We start from the raw sequence: 20,057 nt of genomic DNA, 5'->3' as shown, positions 1-20,057 counted from the left end.
GTGTGTCAGTGTATAAATGACCCAGATGAAAACAAATGCTGTGATGCCAAAATCAGTGCATACTCAGGCAGTGGTAAAAATGCTCCTTCAAGAGCATCAAATCTTAAAAATTAGTTGACCTTGATGAAGCTGCTTCACACCTCTTTCCTATTCCTCACATGTGCTGTGTTATGCACAGGCTGCAGCTGGCAATAAGAGATAGTCTGCAAGAGGGACATGCTGGAACTCTGATTAGCAAAGTGAGGAAATTGGCTATTGTTGCCAGAACCCCTACAATTGATTCCATCTTGAAGAAACATGCTGAAAATGGGGCAATTGTGGATCAAGCCACTCGGTGGGGCAGCACTTATTTAATGATTGAGCAATTGCTTGAGCTGAAACCCTTCCTTGTAGATATGGCCAACCCTCAGGTAACAATACATGAAGGTCAATGGACACAGGTGGCTGAATTGAAAGAATTGCTTCATCACCCATTACAGTGACTAAAAGTTACAAGCTGAGGATTTAACTCCTGCCATTTTTATAAAGGAGTGGTAGAACTTGTTGTTTTGCCTGTCCCAAAGATGAGGTTTAATCGCAGATGGCATTGCTGCTTCAATGAAATGGAGAGAGACACTGCTATTAGAAAATAAAATTCTTCTGGCAGCTGTTTATGTGGGCCCGAGTCATCATATATTGCTGGATGATTAACAGCTTACTAAAGAAAAAGAAGTTTTGATTGAGGTAGCAGATAGGATGAGTGATCTACAGGACGGCCAAAAGCAAGAGGACTCGGGTCCTGCCAGTGCTGCTGCTGGCCATCCTTCATCCTCATCAGATGAGGAGTTTGATTTCGACAAGCACAAGTATTTGGATGACATGGACCAGGCAAAGCGTGGCCGCAGGGAAAAAGATTCCACTACCATAGAAAACAGATTGACCATATTTCAGCAACATTTTTCACTTGCTCTCAAAGAAGTAGAAGAGTTCAATCTTTCATCAAAACTGATTGTGCATGAGGCAATTCCTTTATACCCTGAAATTGATAGAGATGTTGCCCATGTGGTAACTGCTTTGCCACCAACCCAAGTTAGTGTAGAGAGGTTGTTCTCTAGCCTTAAAATAATTAGGTCAGATTTGAGGTTATCTATAAAGGAGGATGTGATTGAGGCGATACTATTTCTCAGAACAAATTCATAGACTGCACAAATGCTATTCAGTACGTTTTTGTTGAAAGCTGTTTTTTTTTCCACTTACAGCATAGTGTATAATAAACTGTAAATATGCAAAAGTTTTTTTGTTCTAAAGTTGTTTTCCACTAAATATATTTTATGTTCTATCTAAATGACTTGATTATTGTATCGTAATAATGAATAAAAGCCTGATGTTACAATTTTACTACAGTAAATTTATCACTTAAACTTAAACATGAGCCATGTATGAGGGAGTCGGAGTTGTGGAGTCGGAGTCAGTGTCATGGGAATTGAGGAGTCAGAGTTGGAGTCGGAGATTTGGCTTACCGACTCCACAGCCCTGGTTTGGACAATGATTCTAAAGCAATCCACAGGGAGGCGATTGGAACAAAACAAAATCCTCTAAACTGCATGGTCGCAAATGCCAGAAGCCTGACAAACAAGATGGAAGAACTAGAAGCAGAAATATCTACAGGTAACTATGACATAGTGAGAATAACCGAGACATGATTAGAGGAAAGCTATGATTGAGTAGTTAATTTACAGGATTACAGTCTGTTTAGAAAGGATCATAAAAATCGGAGAGGAGGAGGGGTTTGTCTTTATGTAAAGTCTTGTCTAAAGTCCACTTTAAGGGAGGATATTAGCGAAGGGAATGAGGATGTCGAGTCCAAATGGGTCCTAATACATGGAGAGAAAAATAGTAACAAAATTCTTATTGGGGTCTGTTACAACCCCCTAAATATAACAGAAATCATGGAAAGTCGACTACTAAGGCAGATAGATGAAGCTGCAACCCATAATGAGGTCCTTGTTATAGGGGACTTTAACTACCCGGATATTAACTGGAAAACAGAGACCTGCGAAACCCATAAAGGCAACAGGTTTCTGCTAATAGCCAAGAATAACTATCTTTCACAATTGGTGCAGAATCCAACCAGAGGAGCAGCACTTTTAGACCTAATACTATCTAATAGACCTGACAGAATAACAAATCTGCAGATCGTCGGGCATCTAGGAAATAGCGTCCACAAAATATTGTACAGTTTCACTTGTCTTTCGCTAGGGGGACATGTCAGGGAGTCACAAAAACACTGAACTTTAGAACGGCAAAGTTTGACCAGCTTAGAGATGCCCTTAATCTGGTTGACTGGGACAATGTCCTCAGAAATAAGAATACAGAAAATAAATGGGAAATGTTTAAGAACATCCTTACTGTAATAAGCACTGTAAGCGGTTTATATCTTGTGGGAATAAAAGGACAAGAAATAGGAATAACCCAATGTGGCTAAATAAAGAAGTTAGAGGGGCAATTAACAGTAAAAAGAAAGCATTTAAACTACTAAAGCAGGATGGCACCGTTGAAGCTATAAAAAAAACTATAAGGAGAAATATTCTTTATCTAAAAAACTAATTAAAGCTGCCAAAAAGTAAACAGAGAAGCACATTGCTAAAGAGAGTAAGGGTACCGTTACACCTAGCGATGCACCAGCGATCCCGACCAGCGATATGACACGGTCAGGATCGCTGGTGCATCGCTAGGTGGTCGCTAGTGAGCTGCCACACAGGCAGATCTCACTAGCGACATCGCTGGGGACGGGGATCGCTACTTACCTGTCAGATGCGGCGATCCTGCGTCCTCCCGCCCGGCTCCACGCGTCGCTCGTCGGCGCCACAGGAAGCGCCGCAGGAAGTGACCGACGAGGAATGGTCCAGGAGCTTCTCGCGCGATCAGCGATAACCAGCATGGGAGCCGGTCGGAGGTAAGTATCACATGCAGCGATATCGCTAGCAATATCGCTGCAACGTCACAAAATCAGTGACTTTACAGCGATATTGCTAGCGATATCGCAGTGTGTAACGGGGGCTTAAAAGTAATCCCAAAATGTTCTTCAACTATATCAGTAGCAAAAGAATCAAAAGTGAACGTGTAGGCCCCTTAAAATATTGTGAGGAAAGAATGGTTGTAGATGACGAGGAAAAAGCTAATATATTAAACACCTTCTTCTCCACAGTATTCACAGTGGAAAATGAAATGCTAGGTGAAATGCCAAGAGACAAAGAAAACCCTATATTAAGGGTCACCAATCTAACCCAATAAGAGGTGCAAAACCAGCTAAATAAGATTAAAATAGATAAATGTCCGGGTCCGGATGGCATACACCCATGAGTACTAAGAGAACTAAGTAATGTAATAGACAAACCATTATTTCTTATATTTAGGGACTCTATAGCAAAGGGGTCTGTTCTACAGGACTGGCGCATAGCAAATGTGGTACCAATATTCAAAAAGGGCTCTAAAATTGAACCTTGAAATTGTAGGCCAGTAAGTCTAACCTCTATTGTTGGTAAAATATTTGAAGGGTTTCTGAGGGATGTTATTCTGGATTATCTCAATGAGAATAACTGTTTAACTCCATATCAGCATGGGTTTATGAGGAATCGTTCCTGTCAAACCAATCTAATCAGCTTTTATAAAGAGGTAACCTATAGACTGGACCAAGGTGAGTCTTGGACGTGGTATATCTTGATTTTTCCAAAGCATTTGATACCGTGCCATACAAGAGGTTGGTACACAAAATGAGAATGCTGGGTCTGGGGGAAAATTGTGTGTAAATTGTGTGAGAATCATGTGGGAATAGTGGATGAGGGCAGGTATATCTCGCCCAGATTCCTTTCCTATGTGGCCTAGTCTGGTCAGTATCGCACCTGATTGCTAATGAATAATGGGAGGTGGATATAAAAGGATGCCAGGTGGTTGTGTGAGTGTCTCAGCCTGGGAACACTGAGAGTCTGTCTGTGTGAGAGACACACGTGAGTGGAAGCAGTGCCCACTGCAACTGTGGTTTGGCTGGACGGGAGAAGCCCGCCAGTTGGTAGTTAGGTGATACCTTGTTTAGTTAGTGCCGGACAGGCAAGGATTTGTTTTATGTTTTATTTCTTTATGCATTGCTTTCACCATTAATAAACCTGACCCAGTGTCAGTTATACCCGAATCTCTGCGCCTGAGTTTCATGCTGAACGCACGTGACCTTTGACCCCAGCAAAGGCGATCCCGGAGTGTTTTATCAGATTGTGGTGGAGAACGCGGGCATCACGTTGCAAGCATGAGCATGGAGGACGTGGTGAAAGCGCTGGTACAGTCCACCGCCGTCCAGCAAGAAGCTAATCGAGTGATGATGGCCCAGCTGAAGGAGTTGGTGGACATGACAGCTACCGATCATTCGCTTCTCCAACAGGTGGTGCAGCGCCTGGCAATCCTACATGAGGTTAACGTGGAAGCCGAGTCGAGAGTGATTCACGTGAGTCGGTACTGGCAGAAGATGACGACCGAAGATGACGTCGAGGCATACCTGACCACGTTTGAACGGACGGCGGTGCGAGAAAAATGGCCGAAGGCACGATGGGCCGGCCTGATTGCCCCGTTTCTTTCCGGTGAGGCCCAAAACACTTATTATGACTTAGAGCCTGAAGCTGCGCAGGACTTTGACAAACTGAAGGCGGAGATCTTGGCCCGACTGGGAGTGACGACCGCTGTCCGTGCACAGAGAGTGCATCAATGGACTTATCAGCCGGATAAACCACCGCGGTCACAGATGTTCGACCTGATCCACGTGACGAAAAAGAGGCTACAACCCGAGGTGCTGACAGCGCCAGAGATAATCCAGAGAGTCGTCATGGACAAGTACCTGAGAGCTCCAGTCCTGAGGAAATAGGTAAGCCATGGAAATCCTACGACGGCAGATCAACTGGTGGATCTGGTTGAACGCTACTCCGTGGCAGAAGGACTCCGAGACGACGCTACCCCACCTCGTTCTTCATCGTCTCCAAGTGGAACCGGTAAGACTGTTCCAGGGAGTAGGGGAGATGGAAAAATCCCTAAGACAGTGGGGGAGGAAAACGGGACTGCCCGCACTGCGAGGCCGAGAGTAACGAACTATGGTCTAAGCAAGGGGCCCATTAGGTGTTTCCGCTGCCAAGAGATGGGACACATTGTTGCGAACTGTCCGCTCACTACTGAACCCATGCAGTGCGACGTCACAGACTCTAAAAACCGCATGTCTATGGTTGCACGGGTAGTGAGTGTGAATGCTGGTCAAAAGGAGGTGGAAAAACACTTGTGTGATTTAACTGTTGATGGAAAAAATGTGGTGGCATTGTTAGACTCGGGAAGTGTGGTGACTCTGGTGAAGGCCAGTCTGGTGTCAGCCCCGACTGGACCATCAGACAAATTTTCTGTAACGTGTGTGCATGGAGACACCTGTTCGTACCTCACCACGGTCATATGCATTACTACTTCCTATGGGTCTGTGCAACATAAAGTGGGACTCGTCCCGGCGTTATTGCATGATGTTATCCTGGGCCGGGATTTTCCCCACTTCTGGCAATTGTGGGAGAATCAGTTGATACCCCAGGGTAATAATGTACATGATTCTTCTCCCCGGGCGCGTGTGGGTCCCGAACCCCTGGAAGAGGTCTCCCCGGAAGACTCAGGGGAAGAGTCTGCTGGAAATGACCTACAGTTCCCGTTTTCAGTCATGGCGGGTGATACGGAGGAGACCGGGGAAGAGGAGGAGGCCGACAGCCGTCCACCTCCCCGTTTGCCGGATTTAGAAGTTCAGAAAGATGACTTCCAAAGCGAGCAAATAAAGGATCCTACCCTTTCTCAGGCTAGGACAAATGTAAAAGTGATAAATGGGGTACCCGTAGAATCTGGCTCTAGGCTGGCATATCCTTACATGGTTCTGGAGAATGATTTACTCTATCAGATAGAGAAAAAGGGGGAAGACCCGGTGCAACTATTAGTCGTGCCAAAACCCTACCGGTGGCAGGTGCTGGACCTGGCCCACGGACATGTGATGGGAGGTCACCTGGGCGTCCAGAAAACCACCGAAAGGATATTACACTGTTTTGTTTGGCCAGGCATGCATCACGATATTCGTGTATATTGTGAGTCTTGTCCTGACTGCCAAGCCTCTGCACCTAAGCCCCGGTTCTGTAGCCCTTTGGTACCCCTACCTATTATTGAAGTCCCGTTTGAGAGGATTGGGATGGATTTAGTTGGGCCCCTTCCACGGTCTGCACGTGGACACCAACATATCCTGGTCATCTTGGATTATGCCACTCGTTACCCGGAGGCCATCCCTTTGCGTAACACGGCCACCAAGACGATTGCCAAGGAACTGGTGCATGTGTTTAGTCGGGTCGGTATACCAAAACAGATACTCACCGACCAGGGGACCCCCTTTATGTCCAGGGTAATGAAGGAGCTCTGCTGATTGTTACAAATCGAACCGTTACGCACATCCGTGTATCACCCTCAAACAGATGGGTTGGTCGAACGGTTCAATAAAACTCTGAAGCAGATGCTGAGAAAGGTGATAGACAAGGATGGGAAGAACTGGGACTATTTACTTCCATATTTGCTTTTTGCCATCAGGGAAGTACCTCAGTCTTCCACGGGATTCTCGCCTTTCGAGTTATTGTACGCCCGACGTCCTCGCGGACTGTTAGACGTTGCAAAAGAAACCTGGGAGGGTCAGGTCACTCCGTTTAAAACAGTGATAGATCACGTCACACAAATGCAGGACCGTATTGCGGCTGTTATGCCTATCGTCAAAGAACACATGATACAGGCTCAAGGAGCCCAAAAAAGAATCTATGATAGGGGCGCCAAGATCCGTACGTTTGCACCAGGAGATAGGGTGTTGATCCTGGTCCCCACGGTGGACAGTAAGTTCCTGGCAAAGTGGCAGGGCCCCTTTGAGATTAAGGAAAGAGTTGGTGAAGTAAACTACAAAGCATACCAGGCAGGTAAACGGAAACCTGAACAGATTTATCATGTAAATCTGATAAAACCCTGGAAAGATCGGTCTGCCTTGTCAGCGGAGCTGGCCCGTCCCGTCTGCTCGCATACCGTACCGGAGGTACGGGTTGCAGAGACTCTCTCGGAGCGGCAAAAGACTGAGGTCAGGCAGTTTCTACTTCACAACCAAAAGTTTTTCTCAGAAAAACCCGGGCAGACTACGCTAATGAAAAATGACATCGTAACGGAACCTGGTGTCACAGTTCACGTAAAGCCCTACCGAATCCCGGAAGCACGCCGTGAAGCCGTTTCCCGAGAAGTGAAGGCAATGTTAGAGTTAGGTGTCATTGAGGAATCGCACAGTGCTTGGTCCAGCCCGATTGTGCTAATTCCTAAACCGGACGGCACCATCCGGATCTGCAATGACTTCAGGAAACTGAATGCGGTCTCAAAATTTGATGCCTACCCTATGCCCCGGGTCGACGAGTTAATAGATCGGTTAGGAAAAGCCCAGTATATTACGACCCTAGACCTAACAAAGGGGTATTGGCAGATCCCTCTGGCGGAGGCTGCCAGAGAAAAGACGGCATTTGCTACCCCAGAAGGTCTATTTCAGTATGTGTATATGCCGTTTGGACTGCACGGAGCACCGGCGACCTTCCAGAGACTGATGGATCGAGTCCTGAGGCCACATAGGCAGTACGCTTCGGCCTATTTGGACGACATTGTCATTTACAGCTTGGACAGGGAGACTCATCTCCAGAAAGTACAAGCTGTGATTGACGACCTGTGGGAGGCAGGTCTAACCGCGAACCCCAAGAAAAGTCACATCGGGCTAGAAGAAGCCCGGTATTTGGGGTATGTAATTAGGAGGGGTGTTGTTAAACCCCAGGTTGATAAGATTCAGGCGGTTCAGGACTGGCCAACAAGAAGCAGGTGCAAGCCTTCCTGGGGATCCCCGGCTATTATCGCCGGTTTATACCCAATTTTGCAGCCATCGCTACCCCCCTGACGGATCTTACAAAAGGGAAAGACTCCGTCATGATTAAATGGAGTTTAGTGGCTGAAGAAGCCTTCCATAGCCTAAAACGGGCACTTTGCTCTCAGCCCGTACTGGTGATTCCGGACTTCCACAGCGAGTTTCTGGTACAAACGGATGCCTCTGATACCGGTATCGGGGCCGTACTCTCACAAGTGAGGGACGGAGTGGAACACCCAGTCCTCTATCTCAGCAGGAAGCTGAATAAACACGAGCAAAGGTATGCAGTCGTAGAAAAAGTGTGCCTCGCCATTAAGTGGGCTCTAGAGGCCCTCAAATATTACCTGGTGGGCCGAAAGTTCAGGCTGATCACGGACCATGCCCCTCTCAAGTGGATGCACTTGAACAAGGAACGGAATAGCCGGGTGACCCGGTGGTTCCTTGCCCTGCAGGCCTACACTTTTACGGTGGAGCACCGCCCAGGGGTACAGATGGGAAATGCAGATGCCCTGTCCCGAGTGCACTGTTTGGCGGGTGTCATTGCTCGACCGGAGTGGTCTGAGCAGAGGGGGGGGATATGTGAGAATCATGTGGAAATAGTGGATGAGGGCAGGTATATCTCGCCCAGATTCCTTTCCTATGTGGCCTAGTCTGGTCAGTATCGCACCTGCTTGCTAATGAATAATGGGAGGTGGATATAAAAGGATGCCAGGTGGTTGTGTGAGTGTCTCAGCCTGGGAACACAGAGAGTCTGTCTGTGTGAGAGACACACGTGAGTGGAAGCAGTGCCCACTGCAACTGTGGTTTGGCTGGACGGGAGAAGCCCGCCAGTTGGTAGTTAGGTGATACCTTGTTTAGTTAGTGCCGGACAGGCAAGGATTTGTTTTATGTTTTATTTCTTTATGCATTGCTTTCACCATTAATAAACCTTACCCAGTGTCAGTTATACCCGAATCCCAGCTCTGCGCCTGAGTTTCATGCTGAACGCACGTGACCTTTGACCCCAGCAAAGGCGATCCCGGAGTGTTTTATCACAATGGGTAAGTAACTGGCTTAGTGATAGAAAGCAGAGGGTGGTTATAAATGGTATATTCTCTAACTGGGTTGCTGTGACCAGTGGGGTACCGCAGGGGTTGGTTTTGGGACCTATTCTCTTCAATATATTTAATAACGATCTGGTAGAAGGTTTATAAAGTAAAATATCGATATCTGCAGATGATACAAAACTATGTAAAGCAGTCAATACAAAAGAAGATAGTATTCTGCTACAGATGGATCTGGATAAGTTGAAAACTTGGGCCGAAAGGTGGCAGATGCGGTTTAACCCCTTACCTACAATGGACGTAATATTCCGTCCATGTGACCCTGGACCTAATTTCCATGGACGGAATATTACGTCACAGCGATCAGCGGCGCCCACGTGGTGAGCGCCGCTGATCGCGGCCAGGTGTCAGCTGATTATCACAGCTGACACCCGGCACAATGTGTCAGGAGCGGTCACGGACCGCCCCCGACACGTTAACCCCTTGCACACCGCGATCAAACACGTCCCTCCGTGCTTCCCTGAGCCCCCCACGGCAGCGCAATGTGCAGCGCTGCTGCGGGGGCTCCTTTCCTGCAGGTCCCCGGATCCAATATGGCGGCGGGGACCTCCGGGGGGGCCTGCAGGAAGCTGGCTTCCTCAGTGCCTGCAAAGCGCAGGCATGAGGAAGCCTTCTGGACTGCCTGTGACAGATCGCTGATCTGTCACAGTGATCTGTGATGTGACAGATCAGCGATCTGACACAGGACAGTTATGTCCCACCTGGGACATTGTAATAAAGTAAAAAAAAAAAAAAAAAGTGTAAAAATAATTTTTAAAAAATCGCTAAATAAAAAAAAAAAAAAATATTCCCCAATAAATTCATTTTTTGGAAATAAAAAAAATAAATAAATAAAAGTACACATACTTGGTATCGCCGCGTCCGTAACGACCCGCCCTATAAAACTGTCCCAATTGTTAACCCCATAAGCGGACCCCTTAAAAAATAAAAATAAAAAACGAAGCAAAAAATAATGATTTATTATCATACCGCCGAACAAAAAGTGCAATAACGCGCAATCAAAAACACGCATATAAATATCCATAGTACCGCTGAAAACGTCATCTTGTCCCGCAAAAAACGAGCCACCACACAGCATCATCAGCAAAAAAATAAAAAAGTTATAGCTCGCAGAATAAAGTGATGCAAAAATAATTATTTTTTATATAAAATTGCTTTCATAGCATAAAAGCGCCAAAACATAAAAAAATGACCTAAATGAGGTATCACTGTAACCGTACTGACCCGAAGAATAAAACCGCCTTATAAATTTTACCGCACCCAGAACGGCGTAAACGCACCACCCAAAAGAAATTCATGAAACGCTGGTTTTTGTAAATTCTGCGTTCCAAAAAACAAAATAAAAAGCGATCAAAAAATGTCACATGCCCGAAAATGGTACCAATAAAAACGTCAACTCGTCCCGCAAAAAATAAGACCTCACATGACTCGGTGGGTCAAAATATGGAAAAATTATAGCTCTCAATATGTGGTGATGCAAAAACTATTTTTACAATAAAAAGTGTCTTTTAGCGTGTGACAGCTGCCAAACATAAAAACCGCCGTAAATAGTAAATCAAACCCCCCGTTATCACCCCCTTAGTTAGGGAAAAATAATAAAATTAAAAGAAAATGTATTTATTTCCATTTTTCCATTAGGGCTAGGGTTAGGGTTAGGGCTAGGGTTAGGGCTAGGGTTAGGGCTAGGGTTAGGGTTAGGATTAGGGCTAGGATTAGGGCTAGGATTAGGGTTAGGGGTGTGTTGGGGTTAAGGTTGGAGTTAGAATTAGGGGTTTCCACTGTTTGGGCACATCAGGTGCTCTCCAAATGCAACATGGCGTCTGATCTCAATTCCGGCCAATTCTGCGTTGAAAAAGTCAAATGGTGCTCCTTCCAAACTCTGCCATGCGCCCAAACAGTGTTTTACCCCCACATATGGGGTATCAGCCTACTCAGGGCAAATTGCAAAACAACTTTTGGGGTCCAATTTCTCCTGTTACCCTTAGGAAAATAAAAAATTGGGGGCAAAAATATCATTTTTGTGGAAAAAAATGATTTTTTTATTTTCACGCCCGGGCGTTATAAACTTCTGTGAAGCACTTGGGGGTTCAAAGTGCTCACCACACATCTAGATAAGTTCCATGGGGGGTCTAGTTTCCAAAATGGGGTCACTTGTGGGGAATTTCAATAGTTTAGGTACATCAGGGGCTCTCCAAACGCACACGACACCAGCAGACCATTCCATCAAAGTCTGCATTCCAAAAGTCACTACTTCCCTTCCGAGCCCCGACGTGTGCCCATACAGTAGTTTTCTCCCACATATGGGGTATCAGCGTACTCAGAACAAATTGGACAACAACTTTTGGGGTCCAGTTTCTCCTGGTACCCTTGGGAAAATAAAAAAAATTGGGGACTAATTGATCATGTTTGTGGAAAAAATATGATTTTTTTTATTTTCATGCCCGGGCATTATAAACTTCTGTGAAGCCCTTGGGGGTTCAAAGTGCTCACCACACATCTAGATAAGTTCCTTAGGGGGTCTAGTTTCCAAAATGGGGTCACTTGTGGGGAGTTTCCACTGTTTAGGTACATCAGGGGCTCTCCAAAAGCAACATGACACCCGCAGACCATTCCATCAAAGTCTGCATTCCAAAACGTCACTACTTCCCTTCCGAGCCCCGAAATGTGCCCATACAGTAGTTTTCTCCCACATATGGGGTGTCAGCGTACTCAGGACAAATTGGACAACAACTTTTGGGGTCCAATTTCTCCTGGTACCATTGGGAAAATAAAAAATTGGTGATTAAAAGATCATGTTTGTGGAAAAAAATACGATTTTTTTTATTTTCACGCCCAGGCATTATAAACTTCTATGAAGCACTGGGGGGTTCAAAGTTCTCACCACACATCTAGATAAGTTCCTTGGGGGGTCTAGTTTCCGAAATGGTGTCATTTGTGGGGGGTTTCCACTGTTTTGGTACATCAGGGGTTTTCCAATCGCGACATGGTGTCCGATCTCAATTCCAGCCAAAAACGTCAAATGGCACTCCTTCCCTTCCGAGCTCTGCCTTGCGCCCAAATAGTGGTTTACCCCAACATGTGGGGTATCAGCGTACTCAGGACAAATTGCACAATAACTTTTACGGTCCAGTTACCCATGGTAAAATGAAAATTGGGGGTGAAAAGATCATTTTTGTGGAAAAAATATGATTTTTTAATTGTACCGCTGTACGTTATCAACTTCTGTGAAGCCCTTGTGGGTTCAAAGTTCTCACCACATATCTAGATAAGTTCCTTGGGGGGTCTAGTTTCCAAAATAGGGTCACTTGTGGGGGATTTCCACTGTTTAGGCACATCAGGGGCTCTCCAAACGCGACATGGCGTCCGATCTGAATTCCAGCCACTTTTGCATTGAAAAAGTCAAACGGCGCTCCTTCCCTTCAGAACTCTGCCATGCACCGAAACAGTGATTCCCCCCCACATATCGGGTATCAGCGTACTCAAGACAAATTGCACAATAACTTTTGCAGTCCAATTTCTCCTGTTACCCTTGGTAAAATAAAAAAAATTGAACCTGAAGTATTTTTTTGTGAAAAAAAGTTAAATGTTAATTTTTTTTTAAATATTCAAAAAATTCCTGTGATGCACCTAAAGGGTTAATAAACTTCTTGTATGTGGGTTTGAGCACCTTAAGGGGTGCAGTTTTTAGAATGGTGTCAATTTTGGGTATTTTCTATCATATGCACCCCGCAAAGTCGCTTCAAATGTGATGTGGTCCGTAAAAATAAAATGGTGTTGCAAAAATGAGAAATCGCTGGTCAATTTTTAACCCTTATAACTTCCTAACAAAAAAAAATTTTGGTTCCAAAATTGTGCTGATGTAAAGTAAACATGTGGGAAATGATACTTATCAAGTTTTTTGTGTGCCACATCGCTGTGATTTAAGGGCATAAAAATTCAAATTTGGAATATTGCAAAATTTTAAAATTTTTTTGCCAAATTTCCGTTTTTTTCACAAATAAACGCAAGTTATTTGAATGAAATTTTACCACTAACATGAAGTACAATATGTCACGAGAAAACAATCTCAGAATCACCGGGATCCATGGAAGCGTTTCAGAGTTATTACCTCATAAAGGGACAGTGGTCAGAATTGTAAAAATTGGCCCGGGAGTTAACGTGCAAACCACCCTTGGTAGTGAAGGGGTTAACATTGATAAAATTAAGGTTATACACATGAGAAGAAGGAATCAATATCACCATTACACACTGAACGGTACACCACTGGGTAAATCTGACATGGAGAAGGACTTGGGGATCCTAGTTAATGATAAACTTACCTGGAGCAGCCAGTGCCAGGCAGCGGCTGCCAAAGCAAACAGGATCAAGGGGTGCATTAAAAGAGGTCTGGATACACATGATGAGAGTATTATACTGCCTCTGCACAAATCCCTGGCTAGATCGCACATGGAGTACTGTGTACAGTTTTGGGCACTGGTGCTCAGGAATTATATAATGGAACTAGAGCAAGTACAAAGGAGGGCAACAAAATGAATAAAAGGGAATGGAGGAACTACAATACCCAGAGTGATTAGCAAAATTAGGATTATTTAGTCTAGAAAAAAGATGACTTAGGGGCGATCTAATAACCATGTATAAGTATATAAGGGGACAATACAAATATCTCTCTGAAGATCTGTTTATACCAAGGAAGGTGACGGTCACAAGGGGGCATTCTCTGCTTCTGGAGGAGAGAAGGTTTTTCCACCAAGACAGAAGAGGATTCTTTACTGTTAGGGCAGTGAGAATATGGAATTCCTTGCCTGAGGAGCAGGGGCATAGCTAGGGTTTTGGTTCAGGGGGGGCGAAACTTCTGAGTGGGCCCCTAACTAGGTAACTGTGATTACAACTTGGTGACGCACCCTAATAGTGGATGTAGGAGATGACTGCGCTGTTACTGAAAATAATCCCTATATAAAGATCAATATGGATATTACCGCAATATGGTCAGTGGTAAATACCAGTCCTACAAAACATATGTGATTACTGCACAGGTATAGTTGGTGTCTTACCGCTGACGTTCTTTCTGATGGAATCGGTCACTTTTCACATCTTTTCCATCTGGCCCAGACCGACATGACAACTTCTCCAGCCAGGACTCTGCTACAAAGAATACAACACGACACGTTTCACTTCTCATATTCCAGCCCCATCACCATGTATCCCCAACCTGCACAAACCCCTCATCCTGCTGATACCCCAATGCTGAGCCGCTGCTGCCGTATGTGTCCCTATTATTGCACCTGATACCCCAATGCTGAACCGCTGCTGCCGTATGTGTCCCTATAACTGCACCTGATACCCCAATACTGAGCTGCTGCTGCCATATGTGTCCCTATTACTGCACCTGATACCCCAATACTGAGCCTCTGCTGCCGTATGTGTCCCTATTACTGCACCTGATACCCCAATACTGAGCCGCTGCTTCCATATGTGTCCCTATTACTACACCTGATACCCCAATACTGAACCGCTGCTACCGTATATGTCCCTATTACTGCACTTGATACCCCAAAACTGAGCCACTGATGCCGTATGTGTACCTATTACTACACCTGATACCCCAATACTGAGCCTCTGCTGCCGTATGTGTCCCTATTACTGCACCTGATACCCCAATGCTGAGCCACTGCTGCCATATGTGTCCCTATTACTGCATTTGATACCCCCAATACACACACGGCTCTGCTTCATACCCCCTATACACACACGGCTCTGCTCCGTACACCTTGTACACACGAGGCTCTGTTCCGTACACCTTGTACACATGCGCCTCTGTTCCGTACACCTTGTACACATGCGCCTCTGCTACATACACTCTGTACACACGCGCCTCTGCTACGTACACGCTGTATACACGCGCCTCTGCTAAGTACATGCTGTACAAACGCGGCTCCGCTCCGTTCACCTTGTACACACCTGGCTCGGCTCTGTGCACTTGTATACATGCGTGTTATGAGCTCATTTTCTCCTTCACCTTTGATGTCCGATGAACTCCCTCTGCTGGTGAAAGGAGGTAGTGATATTGATTTGGATGGGAAAAACCTGTCATCTGAACAGGTGGAGTGTGATTGGACATCCGGAATCTCTGAGTGGATATAAGGCCGCCGACGCCCTGCTGGGTTGCTGGTGATCCTCTCTGCTCTGAGCTCTGGCCTCCAGTTTAGTCCTGTCTACTAAAGCTAAGTTTTTGCTCTGCTGTTGTTCCATGAGATTTTGTCTGGTTTACTTAGTGTTTATGTTCAGCCAGCCCTGGTTGGGACTGGCTGAACTCCATTTTTGTCTCTGATCAGTTGATCTCTTTGCTCTGTTTTCAGAATATGCCTGAGTGCTGATATAGTGATTTTGAAGTCTAGTGACTTCAGGGCTTTTTCTATCAGACGTGTTGGATATTATTTTTTGGCAGGGTTTTTGCGTGACTGCAGACAGTTGCTTTACTTTCCTTTCCTATCTAGTTAGTGAGGGCCCCATCGTTTGCTCAGCCTGTCTTTCTGTCTGTGTTTGTGTTTTCATCTGTTTTCACCGTCAATACATGTTGGGGGCTGTCTATTGCTTTGGGGTCTGCTCTGGGGCAGTTTAGATTTCCCCTTTCTTTCTTTAGGTTTATTTAGTTCTCCGGCTGTGAACGAGGTGTCTAGGACCACCGTAGGAACACCCCACGGCTACTGTTAGTTGTTGTGAATAGGATCAGGGGTCTGCAATCCGCTAGCTACCAACCTCTCCGGTTTTCTGGACTTAGCTTGTATTTTTGCTTTTTCCTCCTCTGGTGACTCATTCATAACACATGCGGCTCTGCTCCGTACACCTTGTGCACACGCAGGTTTGCTCCCTACACCCCGTACACACGCGACTCTGCTCCGTACACGCTGTACACATGCGGCTCTGCTCCATACACACTGTACACATGTGGCTCCGCTCCGTACACCTTGTACACACACGGCTCTGCTCTGCACACCCCGTACACACGCAGCTCCGCACCATACACCTCGTACACATACGGCTCCAATCCGTACACATTGCACACACGGCTTCACTCCGTACACCCCGCACACACACGGCTCTGCTCCGTACACCCCGTACACACACGGCTCTGCTCTGTACACCCCGACCCATACACACTTGCCTCTGCTCCGTACACAAACGGGTCCGCTCACCCCATACACATGCGGCTCCGCTCCTCTGTACACCTCATACATGCATATCTCTGCTCCATACACCTTCTACACACACGGCTCCGCTCTGTACACCTCATACACACAGCTCTGCTACATCCACCCTGTAAACCCCTCCTGAGCCCACACAGAAACTTACTTCACCTCATCCAGCACCATGACAACCAGCACAGCAGAGCCCTGCAGCCGCTGAAGCCCCTGATCATGTGACCCCCTGACTCCGCCCCTCCCGTGACCTCATCACAGGTCCTGTGCGCACAGAATAGCCCAGGATGACATTGCTGGCTGTGAGGTGGGAGGCGCACTGCTGGCACCGGGGCACCCCACCACCGCCTTCTCAGGGGCCCATAGCGGCTGGGCGGCAGAGTAGGGAGATCGATTCTCCCTGCTCTGCCGCAGAATGTAACTGTATGGGCGTGCTCTGCACGCCGATACAGTTTAAACAGTAGCGTAGCTCCGGTGGGCCCCCTCAGAGCTCGGGGCCCGGGGCGACCGCCCCCTCTGCCCCCCGGTAGCTACGCTACTGCTGAGGAGGTGATGATGGCGAATTCAGTCAAGGGGTTCAAGAGAGGCCTGGATGTCTTCCTGGAGCTTAATAATATTGTATCTTATAGTTATTGGGTTCTTTAGAAGGATGTAGATCTGGGGATTTATTCTGATGGAATACAGGCTTAACTGGATGGACAAATGTCTTTTTTCGGCCTTGCTAACTACGTTACTATGATTCCTCTATAGCCATTGCTTTCCATTCATATCATGATTAAACATAAATTGTGATGTAAAAAGTGTCGCTTCTCAGCCTTTTGGCTAAGATCAAGTGTAGATGGTCCTGGTCTAGCACACTAGTAGATGGACTCTGGGTTTGGTGCACTTGTAAGTATTCCACGTGGCTTACAATGTCATCTGGTGGAATGCACGCCTCCCTCAGGATTGAAGCCCCTAGCCTGGGTAAGTGAGGCCTAATGGTGCAATATGCCTGAAAAGTGGCCTCTCTGGTGGGAGTCTGAACTTACTGGGTGTGGAACCCCAGCTGAGTCTCAGGTTTCATAGCACACCACCCCTCACTTTTCATACTTTCTGAGCACACCCCTTTATCCCTGGCCTTCTGTGTAGGAAAGGGAAATTTTATAACCTGTGACGATTAGGAGCAGGTTACGTCCGAGAATGGACCCTCTGGATCGCGGATCTGGTGCCCCTGGGGTGAGCACGCCAGGTGAAGACCGACCCCTATACAGAGATCGTTTGGGGCAGGACCACAGCGGACAGAAGCGCGACAGCCGGAACCAAGAGGGACGGCTCGAAGGACAGCAAGGCTATGGGAGACACACGGAACTTAAGGAACTAGAGCAGGAGTTCCTGGGTGGGAAGGAGGAGCAATAGAAACAGCAGGGAAAGGTACAGAGAGACTGGCAGAGAGGCTCATACACAGCCGACAGACAGGGAAGACACTGGGGGAACGCACGGACAGAGCAGGGCAAAGGCAGGCAAGGCGAACGGCACAGGAACAGGGACAGAGGCGGAACAAACGGGTGACAAGGAATGCATGTGAAGTGAGAACTACAGTGGAACTGTAGCGGCCAGAAAGGTGCAGGGGTACGACACGATCACCAGGCGCCCTCCTCATAGGGAGGACGCCTGAAATATCCTAGAGCCAGGAAGTACGTCCTCCAGCCCTGCCCCTCAGCGACGCCCCCCACCAGAGGAAGAGAGCGGGGGCGTGCAGGTGAGGAGACGCTGCGGCGAGCGCCGCCGCTGAAGGGGCATCGGCGGTCACGGCCGCCGATGTCACATAACCCTTCATACAACTCCCTGCTTCACTAGGTTTGAAGCTTGGATGGAAGCTGGGAGCATGAAAATGCCTTTTCCCCTGCTTTGGACAAGGAGGGTACAGAAGATCCCTAACCCTTGCTGTGGCCTTCTAGCTCAGAGGGATCGGGATGGTATATTGGAGCCCAGCTCCTCACGGAGTTTGCTATGATGTATCTTGTGTGCTGTTTTTTTGTGACTCCGGTCACATTTTTCAGTGCCTTGGATGCTGCTTCAACAAAAAAAAATATGCAAGTATATCACTTTGTCGTTCATTGTGAAACGTTACAGGTTCTATGAAGCTTTTAACTTAGACTGTCCTGATTCCTTTGTCTATTCCACTCCATTTAATTAATAAGGTATAAAGAGATGTCGTTTGGACAATGATTCCTGTATAGCCATTGCTTTCCATCCATGTCATGATTAAATACAAATTGTGATGTAAGTATTTTGTGATTCTAATGATACACTTGGCTGTAAACATGTACAACTTCTGACTTTGACTATTGTGCCATGCCCTTTATGTATTCTTCCCTTACTTTTATTCACATATTTGTTTTGTCACCTGATTCTTTTTAAATCTCTTATCCTTTACTGGTTATTCTTATCTGTTATCTGGACAGTTTAGTAGCACATGATAATCGCTGCTACTTCTGTCTTTCAGTTTGTAGTATCTTCAGTTTCCATCAGTTTTTATCTATTCCTCCCTCCTCATTTTCACACACAGCAAATAACGCAGCATTAACAAAAATATACAGTACATACAGTATATCTCACCATTATTCCATCCGTCATGAAGAGGATGATTGCTGAACATACATGAATGCCAAAATATGTGGCGGGGGCTTTCCAAAACGTGTTATTCTGGCAGCAATTTAAGCACACTCCATGACCTGGGGGAACAAGCAAATTACAAATGTACATATATAGCAATCTATGCAGAATTGCAGGAGATGATGGTTGGGCAGTTGTGCATGTTTAATGTCAACTCATTCATTTGCAAGAAAAAGTAAGTGGACCTGGAGTGATTCTAATAATTATAAAAATAATATTTATTAGTAAAATGCAGTCAAGTTGTCTTTTAATCACAATTAAAGACAAAAGCAATGTAACTAATCTAATAATACACAAATAGTTTTAAAGTTCATAGCTGTTGCTAAGCACATTGAATAAACATCCACAATGCAGGGAGAAAAAGTAAGTGCACCTCTGTGATAATGACTTCTGATAGGCAAAAGGTGTTTCCGTTAGTGAAGTGAGATTGGACATGTGAGTTTTGCAGGAATGTTGCTTCATAAAGAAAAGTGCAAGCTCCCAAAGATTGGTTCCTATAGATGGGCAAATTTATTTGAATAGAATTTAATTCTACTTGAATTTTATAAAAATACGGATTCGGTCCACACAAAAACGGCAGCCAGATTACTAAACATTCAAAACACAAATTGCCTAGAAGACAAATGGCTTCGAAAAAATATGCATCCAAAACGAGCAAAAGAGAAGCAATATCTAAAAATCAAACTTTATTGGAACATGATTAATCATAAAATCATTTCATGAAAAGCATTATACAAATGAAATGGAGGACACGACAAACAGATAACCGCACCATAAGGTAAGCAGCAATATTGCAAATATGTATACAAATTTGAGTGGATAAAAATCGCTCCTGTGGGAGTTTGCTATAAAATAGCCATGTGCATAAGTGCTATTATAATCAAGTAAAAACCAAAATTAGTTCAATGAGGTGCATAGATATGCTAATCATAATTGCATAGCCGATATACACATATGAAAAATACAGCAGTGAAAGACTCCAAATGGATGTGATAAAGATCAAAATTTCTACCACAGGAACAAGCCAGAGAAAAATAAATACTGGGACTATCTGGAATCAGTATGCGCATGTGCAAAAAGAAACAATGTAAGATCCAGTAAGAACCTCCAAGCTAGTGACAAAGAAAAACAATGATGTTACAAAAG

At 45.7% G+C, this 20,057-nt stretch overlaps 1 protein-coding gene across 2 annotated transcripts in view; it reads right to left on the bottom strand.

Moving 5' to 3' along the window:
- The window catches only part of MFSD4A (major facilitator superfamily domain containing 4A), a 182,866-nt gene that overhangs the window by 46,366 nt on the left and 116,443 nt on the right, over positions 1 to 20,057 (bottom strand). For both annotated transcript variants that reach the window (XM_073587218.1, XM_073587217.1), the window contains one exon: positions 18,855 to 18,970. In XM_073587218.1, the coding sequence (XP_073443319.1) occupies positions 18,855 to 18,970 (116 nt within the window). The remainder of the gene's footprint in view (positions 1 to 18,854; positions 18,971 to 20,057) is intronic.

This window comes from Dendrobates tinctorius, unplaced genomic scaffold (assembly GCF_039654945.1).
Source record: "Dendrobates tinctorius isolate UK_male_01 unplaced genomic scaffold, ASM3965494v1 ptg000098l, whole genome shotgun sequence".
Lineage (NCBI taxonomy): Eukaryota > Metazoa > Chordata > Amphibia > Anura > Dendrobatidae > Dendrobates > Dendrobates tinctorius.
This window is presented reverse-complemented; position numbering and strand designations above follow the sequence as displayed.